Source organism: Polyodon spathula, unplaced genomic scaffold (assembly GCF_017654505.1).
Source record: "Polyodon spathula isolate WHYD16114869_AA unplaced genomic scaffold, ASM1765450v1 scaffolds_1271, whole genome shotgun sequence".
Lineage (NCBI taxonomy): Eukaryota > Metazoa > Chordata > Actinopteri > Acipenseriformes > Polyodontidae > Polyodon > Polyodon spathula.
The window spans coordinates 249224-257500 of NW_024472754.1; the positions used below are offsets into that span (position 1 = coordinate 249224).

General features: G+C 44.4%; 2 protein-coding genes across 2 annotated transcripts; one reads left to right on the forward strand and one right to left on the reverse strand.

Annotated features, from left to right (window-relative positions):
* Nucleotides 1–203: 203 nt before the first annotated feature.
* ttc36 (tetratricopeptide repeat domain 36) lies at nt 204–1602 on the forward strand. The gene is made up of 3 exons (XM_041242340.1): nt 204–448; nt 693–881; nt 1188–1602. Exons 1-3 carry the CDS (start codon nt 343–345, stop codon nt 1460–1462), a joined length of 570 nt encoding a protein of 189 aa, XP_041098274.1. The 5' UTR covers nt 204–342; the 3' UTR covers nt 1463–1602.
* Nucleotides 1603–2020: 418 nt separating this feature from the next.
* Nucleotides 2021–7981, reverse strand: LOC121309419. Its single transcript, XM_041242334.1, has 6 exons — nt 7818–7981; nt 6986–7174; nt 6029–6582; nt 4645–4806; nt 3185–3365; nt 2021–2879 (listed from the first exon to the last, which is right to left on the reverse strand). The coding sequence occupies exons 2-6, from the start codon at nt 7164–7166 to the stop codon at nt 2332–2334; spliced, it is 1626 nt and encodes a 541-aa protein (XP_041098268.1). The 5' UTR covers nt 7167–7174; nt 7818–7981; the 3' UTR covers nt 2021–2331.
* Between the last annotated feature and the right edge of the window lie 296 nt (nt 7982–8277).

An 8277-nucleotide genomic window follows, 5' to 3' on the forward strand; every position in this document is an offset into this window, starting at 1 on the left:
AAAGAAATAAAAAGTGAAAGCTGCAACTGTTTCATTCACAAAAGCCATGCTTTCGTGCTGTCTGGACACAAGCGTGCTGCTGCAGCTAAGTCCGACTGGTTAATGAAATACAGATGGGTACATGTTTTCAACGATACTGGTACTTCAAAGTACAATGTCCCAGCCTCCACCCCTTCTCCTATTGGCTAGAATAAAAGTGGGTGTACGGATTTTGGCCCTGCTAGATTTTTGCTGTGGTAGAGTGCGTGTCTTCACGCTGCTTCTGACTGTTTGTCCCCCGGTGGACTCTTGCTGCCCTTCTCTCTACAGTACATGTATGACTGCTGTTAATTAATTTGTACAATGGCTTCTGCGAGCGACCTGGCAGTGCTGCAAACTATTTTCAACCCCACTACCCCTTTCGGAGACATACCTGGTCTCGACGAGGAGGAACAGTTAAAAGATGACGGTAAAGTTTCAAATATATAGAATAAAGTAAATAAACGAAACCGATGGTGTTAACCCTGTAATGCCCAAATGTTATTTTGTATTGCGAGAAATGTTACTATATTCGCAAACATGTCAAGTCTCGCCAGTTCGTGATTAGTACATGTTGGTGTTAAACATGAATGATTATTTACTTCATTTGAACTCCCCCCCCTCCTTTCTTTCTTTCTTTCTTTCTTTCTCCCTCCCTCCCTATCTCTCTACAGACAGCGCTTTCGATGCCGATGTCTTGGCGCAGGTGAGAGAGCTGGAGCTGCAGGGCGTGTGCGCTGCGGAATCTGGAGATGTGCGCGCTGCCTTGGAGCGCTTCTCCGAGGCTATCCGCATCCTGCCGGAGAGAGCGTCCGCGTACAACAACCGAGCACAGGCCCGGCGGCTCCAGGGAGACACAGCAGGTAACCAGCTAACCCCAACCCGCCGGAGCTCTGTAGCAGGGCTTCTCAAACTAGGTGTGGCAGAAGAACCTCATTACATTCTTTATTTTACTTTCTGTTTTATTCCAGCTCGGTCAATTGCTTTTACCTGTCTCGGGTACCTTTCACGTGTTTAGGAGAAACAGGACTACACTTACCAGAATGCATTGATGTGCTAGTTAAAAAAACCTGCTATAGCCCAGGGTTATGGAGCTTAGTTTCTAACTGTTTCTTTATTTTGATCTCTACCGCCCCTGTTTGCTCTGTATTGCACATTCCCTTCCCCAGGAGCGCTGGAGGACCTGGGCCGTTCCATCTCGCTGAGCGGAGGAGCCGGGCGCACTGGCTGCCAGGCCCTGGTGCAGAGGGGGCTGGTGCACAGGCTGGCACGGCGCGAGGAGGAGGCCAGGGAGGACTTCCAGCGGGCAGCGTGTCTGGGGAGTGCGTTCGCCAGGCAGCAGGTGGTCAACATGAACCCGTACGCAGCGCTCTGTAACAGCATGCTGGCACAGGTGATCAACAAAATGAGGAACCCAGAGGTGCCCGGGGCTCAGGACCTTTAGTGCCCCCCAAGGAGGGGTTCTTACTTGGGGGAGTGGTGGTGCTTTGTCCCCTGATTGAACTGTATGTAGGTGCGGTTGCCGTTCTGAGTGGTACCCAGGTTTTACCGAAATTGATAAATAAACTAACCAGCTGTTATATATGTTATGGCTTTTGTCATTTATTTAAAAAAGCAGGCAGTGGCCAGGTCTGTAGGGGTTTGGTTTTGTTAGTTATTCAAGTGGGATCCACAATAATGAAATCATGAACTCTAAGTACAGTGCTCCCTCTTTATAAGGCAGCCCTTTATACTGTGGAACAGGTTATAAGACAGTACAGTCATGGCTCCTATTTGACCCATAATGCCATTGCACTAACACTAGTATTCTTGTTATAAGGCGGAACACAAACAGGCTGTGTCTCCATAAGTGTACGTGCGAACAGACTGGGGTGCAACTGGGTTGTTATTCCACTCTGCCCTTTTAAACATCAGATACCTGTCCATTCTGATAACTGAAGAAAGGAGGCTTGATTTTATAACAGCTAGACAACGTGAAGGGATTCTGTAGTCAGGACGACTCTTGCCGTTTAAAAAGACTTTATTAACACAAGGTTAGACAAGCGACATTTTCAACAAAGATCGTTTCTTTGTCTGTTCAGCGGCTTCTTGATTTTTCTTTGCCTGTTCACAGCTGCCTGCCTCTCCAGCAGGTGTATATTTTATAGTTAGCTGCCTAAAACTTTCCATTGCTTTTCAATCAAGTTAACACAATAGCATTTCTTTTCATACCACTTCTGATCAAGCTGTATGTTGCAATATTGTAGCAAAGCGTGAGCAAGCTAGCAGTGCTTCCCCTGAGCTGCCTGGCAGTGGGAACCCGACTGGCCTTGGCTAAGTGCTAGAGAAGAGCAGGAAGCCGGTAAAGGTGCTGTCCGCCCCTTCGGCAGCCAGCACAGAGTTCTTGTCAGTGGGCTCCAGCGAGATCTTGTCGTTGAAGTCAAGGTCCAGAACCACGGAGCCGGAGGTCAACTGGAAGGTCCCCTGGACGTGATCGCAGAAGCCCACCACCTTCACGCCGTTCTTCTTGATGTTGATGCAGAGGGCTCCCCGGGACGAGGCGTGGTAGGTGAAGTAGTACAGGCCCTTGGTGGTGCAGATGAAAACCGAAGCTTCGATGCGCACTGCGCTTTTGTCCAGCAGGATGGGGAAGTCGAAGCGGATGGGTTGGTCGCGACGGGACGGGGCATTTGAAGTCTTGCGCAGGGAGAAGACAGACTGCTTCATCGAGCTAATATCACCGGTCTCCCCAACGGGGCCCTTCCGTCCTGGCAGGCCTGGGAGCCCTGGGGGGCCAGGATCTCCCGGGGGGCCGGCTCTGCCTGGGGCCCCCAGTTCTCCCTGCTCTCCTTTCTCTCCCTTGACTTGGCGTGCACTATCACCTGCCCGCAGGATAAAGCAGAAGAAATCAGGGCACCTGGGTGATATCCCGGAGGAGTGAGTTGGGAGTTTCTAACTTGGTGAGACTACAAGAAATTAAGTCAAGTAGACAAAGGTTTCTGCCAGACCCTTCTTCTGTTCAGTTATGGAAGCACTGGCTGAAAAACTTGTCTGCTTGACTTTTACTTTCTTGCAATTTTACCTTTCTGATGTAATGTTGTGAAGGTATAGATGACATGGACTATATACATCAGACAACAAGGATCATCCTTTTAATAGCACGCCCAGTGTTCCCAACACATCTTACCTGGGTCCCCCTTTTCCCCCTTCAGTCCGTCATTGCCGTTCTGCCCGGGTCCTCCTGGAATTCCGGGAATCCCAGGGTAACCCCTTTCGGCAGGGCAGCTGTTGTTTGTTGATGATGTCACCACTGCCAGCAGGAAGGATGCCACTGCCACTACTCTCAATGACATCATGGTGGGAGGAGCCTGCAAGGAAAGCAGATGCAGCCTGGGTCTGAAACTGTCAGTCACCGACTCTCTCTGGGCTGTTTCAATACAACTAGTTTTATTCAGTGGAGAGGCACAGGAGTGGAAAGTCATTTTGAACACAGTACCCGAGAGTCCTGGTTCTTCATATGCAGGTTAGGGGGCCCCACACCTGAGTCCCAGTTTTTAAATTGAAGACAGATTACAGTTCAATTATACTGATGAAGGCATGAATCGAAACGTTTGTCCACTTGGCTGTGCGTTTTAACTCGATACTGTTGAAAGACTGCTGGTGTTGTGGATCAGTTATACAGCAGCTGTATAAATGGGTGCACCTATTATACATATTAAGATATTAGAATGCATCTTTATTAAAGTTATTTAGCCCTTTAAGATACAAGTGATGTATGTGGCCCACAAATAAAATGATGCTCATGTTCTTATTCTTGCAATGAGGTGAAACCAAAAAGGGTTTAAAATGTACTGACAGGATGGATCTAGTGCAGTTGAGTCGCTCTCAAATACATTTGATGAAGACACAGTTTGAAGAAGCGCTCAGTTCCTTGTGTATCTTAAGGGCTAAGTTAATGGATGCTGCTGAGTTTTCTGTGCTAAAATCCTTTGCACAGGTCGGGCAAGCACAGTACATGGTGAAGCCCTCTTTAAAGCCTACCACAACACAGCAGTACAGTACTGTGTAGCTCTCTGCTTCTGTTACAAACTTAGACATAACTTTAGAGTATTCAACATACTTTTTTTTTGTTGTTGTTGTTTACATACTTGATTAACTAAAGCGCAAAATAGAATATGTGCATGTGAATGACTCGTTTAAACAGTCGCACATTACACTGACCAACAGCTACAATAAAACCCTGCCCGAACGAAGTTAAATATAAAACACAAACGCCTTTAAAATAAATGAGTTCAGGGTTTCTGTTCATTTTATATCCAAATCAAAAATAAATAATAATGATGGCTGTCTCTTCAAGCCCCTGTCGCATGCGCCTTAGTTTTTTCTTGTATTGTAAGGTTGCAGAGGAATTAAAGTAATTAAATTATTATTATTATTATTATTATTATTATTATTATTATTATTATTATTATTATTATTATAATAATAATAATAATAATAATAATAATAATAATAATAATAATAATAATAATAATAATACTGTAAAACAGATCCGTTTCTATTCTTCTAAAATCACAGATTGTTAAAATGCTCATCTAGATCCAGACATAAATACATTTCAAACAATTAAACGCATCTTTTACTCACAGTGTGGGCTCTTCCAGCTATGGTCTTCGCGTCTTTAAGTGCAGGAGCGGGCTGTGTCCTGCAGTGAGAAGAAACCCCTTTTGTGAATGTTAAAAACGCAGCTGTGGGACGAAAGAAAAAGCAGAACCGCGTCTCTAATTGAGGAAGTCTGTGCTCTTGATGCTAGGAAGGGGACACGGGTTGAACCAGTCCTTGTATCACTGGTGTTTGGTCATTTTTCTGCTTAGTTTTTTTGTTTCATTTCCTTTTATTGTGGTACATAACGTGTTCATCTATACAACAACACAACAGCACAACACTCAGTCACATTGTCATAAAAAATCACACACACTGATTTAACTGTAACTCATTCCCGTCACTCCTGATCTGAACACAGCAACGATTACCAGTAATGGAACAGTTATTATTGATCTGAGGGAGTCCCGATGCTCTCTTACACAGCAATACCCGTTAATAACTGACAGCATAAAGACAGCATTGAGCTAACAAAATGAAACAAAATAACTTTGCTAACACTGTAGTGTAGGGATCCGATACAAGCGATTCTAAAGAATCTATAAACATGTTATTAATGATGCTTTTAACAATGATAGAACATGATTAGAGTATTATTATACGCTTTTGTCATTGTTTTTTGCGCTATTGTTTGTAATCGCTTATAACGGATCTCGTCTGTTTGTCTTTCCAGGTCTCTCTTTATACGCCTGTGTGTGTGTCTCTGTCTTTATATGTCTGTCTCACCGAATGTATGGGGTTGCTCTGTTTTTGCAATACAGTTGTTTTACACTAGTCTGTTTTGTTTTTGCTATTGTTTATAGCGGATCCCTATCGTGTTACCATAACATTGATGGTTTCAAGGTGTTTATAGCAATATGAATCATGTTCGAATATTATAACATTCTTAATAACATCGTTGCAAACACATGTATAGATTGATGTCACCTGCTTTAATACATCATACCCCAGGCACCTCTCGAATTCCATTGTTCGAAGCGGTGACCTCCAATCGGCCCCGAGCCTCAGATTCCTAGACTACAGATTCCTTCTTTTATTTTTGTCCTCAGTGAGCGCATTGTGTCGTTTGTATTACTCACTTAATCTCGTAGGAAAAAATGACAAAAAAAAAAGAGATTTTGTTTTCAATATGAACAGCATTTTTTATTAGATTGATTTTTTTTTTTTACATTGAAAAATGAAACCATTTGAATTTGCAAATGCGCGCAGCGGCATAAAAACAAAACGCAAGCTTTGAATAATGAACAGGTGCAAGAAATCAGGCTGACTAACGTTTCGGCTACGGCTGCTTGCAGAAACACGAATCTCGCTGGCCGGTAGACATCCCCTCCCAGCTGTCATCTCACTGTAGCGGTGTCGCCGTGTCTCAGTCCGGGAACAGCAGGAAGCCTGAGAAGACGCTCTGCTTGCCCACCGTGCCGATCATGCCGTTGTAGTCGGTGGTCTCCAGCCACACCTCCTGGCCCGCGGACAGCTTCAGCGCCAAGCCCCCGGAGCTCACCTGGAACTCGTTTATCTTGTGGTCGCAGTAGCTGGCGACCTTGACCGAGTCCCGAATCATGTTGACGCACAGGTGTTCAGTGGACGAGATGTGGTACACGAAGTAGTAAGAGCCGGGGATCTTGCAGCGGAACTTGCCGGTCGACGGATTGTAGTCGCCGTTTTCGTTGCTGATGATCCTGTTGAAGCGGACGGGGGAGAGCCGGGTTGGGTGATCTATTGTGCCCCTGGCCACGCTGAAAGCAGATTTCAGCGTCAGTTTGTGATACCCCGACGCCCCTTTTTCCCCGACGGGGCCAGGCGGACCAGGCAGTCCAGGGTTTCCACTCATCCCGCTGCGTCCCATCTTGCCTGGGACACCGACCAAGCCGGGCTCCCCTTTCTGCCCCTTAACACTGAGCTGATCAGCAGCGAGAGCCTTCCCTGCAGGGACACACAGAGGACAAGCACTGAACTCGGGCATGGGCATAATGGGCATGTATACAGCGCTGTCTGTAATACAGTGGAGAGAGCGCCTTCTGCAAATAACAAATCAACGGCTGCTTTTCACCCAAACATACATTGATGAAGACTTCAAGTCGGAAGGTAAATTAAACACGGAAAAACAGCAATACTTTGATGAAAGAGGTAGGCTAATTACCCGTCGTTTCTTATAAATTAAACTACCCCCCCCCCTTTTTTCAAAAAGTATATTTGCGTTTCCACGTTTTCCATGTAACCCTTATATGATTTGAAAGCAGTTTTTTTTTTTTTTTTTTTTTTTTTTTTTGACAAACATTTGCATCAGAAATCTATTTCCAAAATAGATTTTTTTTTGGTCTCTTACCCGGCTCTCCCTTCTCCCCTTTCTCTCCGTCGCGACCGTCTCTCCCAGGCAGCCCCGGGATTCCAGGCATCCCAGGGGTGCCAGCCTCTTCGGGGCAGGTTTGTGAGTGAGCCTGGGGCAGACAGGGCAACAGAACCATCAGGGCAATGAGCGCCAACAGTGCGATCCGAGGGGCAGGCATCGTGGGAACTGGGAGTGCAAAAAAAGAAAACCTGATTTATTTACTTAAATAAAATAAACGTTTGCTATACAACGCCCCGATGTGAACATAGAACTGTACAGAGTGGATGCACTGTTGTTCAGGTAAGTATTTAAATATTCAGGAACATTTGTTGTATAATAACTAGAGAAAATGATCGATTTTGAATGTGACAGCAATGCTATTCTTTCTACTTCAATGAATATTATTTTAATTCCCGCACTGCAATATACAGAAAGGCAGATACATGCACTACTGTAGTTCCACAGAAGTTTTCATTCATTGATATTTGCTAGAGCTGATTCTGTGAGGATGCAACTCCAGACATTGACAACATGCATTCAACAAAGTTATTTTCCTGATCAGATACTTTTGCACATGTAATACAAAGTATAGCTACAAGGTAACCCTAAAATGTTTAACAACAACAACAACAACAATAATAATAATAATAATAATAATAATAATAATAATATCTACTTTATTATTTGCATACTTGTATTATTCTTGAAAAAGATCTCTGGACTTTTGAAACACTGTCGCGCAGTCCTGAATTCAGTAAAACAAACAGTTTCAAATATTGTAAATCTCTATCCAACGAGCAATAGTAATACAAGCTGTAGCGTTGCTTACACTGTGTGCGCGCCCGTGTGCCGGGACCCGTCTCGCTGTCAATGAATTGATGAGATTTCTCTAGTTGGACAGCGAGTCCTCACTTGAATTGCTCAGATTTGAGCCGTGTCCAAAATTAGCACAGCTGTCTGTAATGGAGGAAGTAAAGAAAGGGAGAAGGACAAGACGCGTAAACAAAACACACACACACAGACACGAGAGATTTGTACTCAAGCAACTTTCACATCTTGTTTTTTTTATAATAGTTTTGGTCAGCAAATTAAAACAAAAACCACACTGTAGCGTGAACAGTTCACTTTCTTGGACCATTATATTGCATGTACAGTTTGGACAACAAAAAACCCCTACATGACAGTGTCAATAAGGAGTAGGGTTCCACAGGGAGACTCGGATGAGGAGGCGGGTATATTGAACTGGCCTTTGTTATTCTTTCAGGGAAACCAAGTAATACATTTTATTG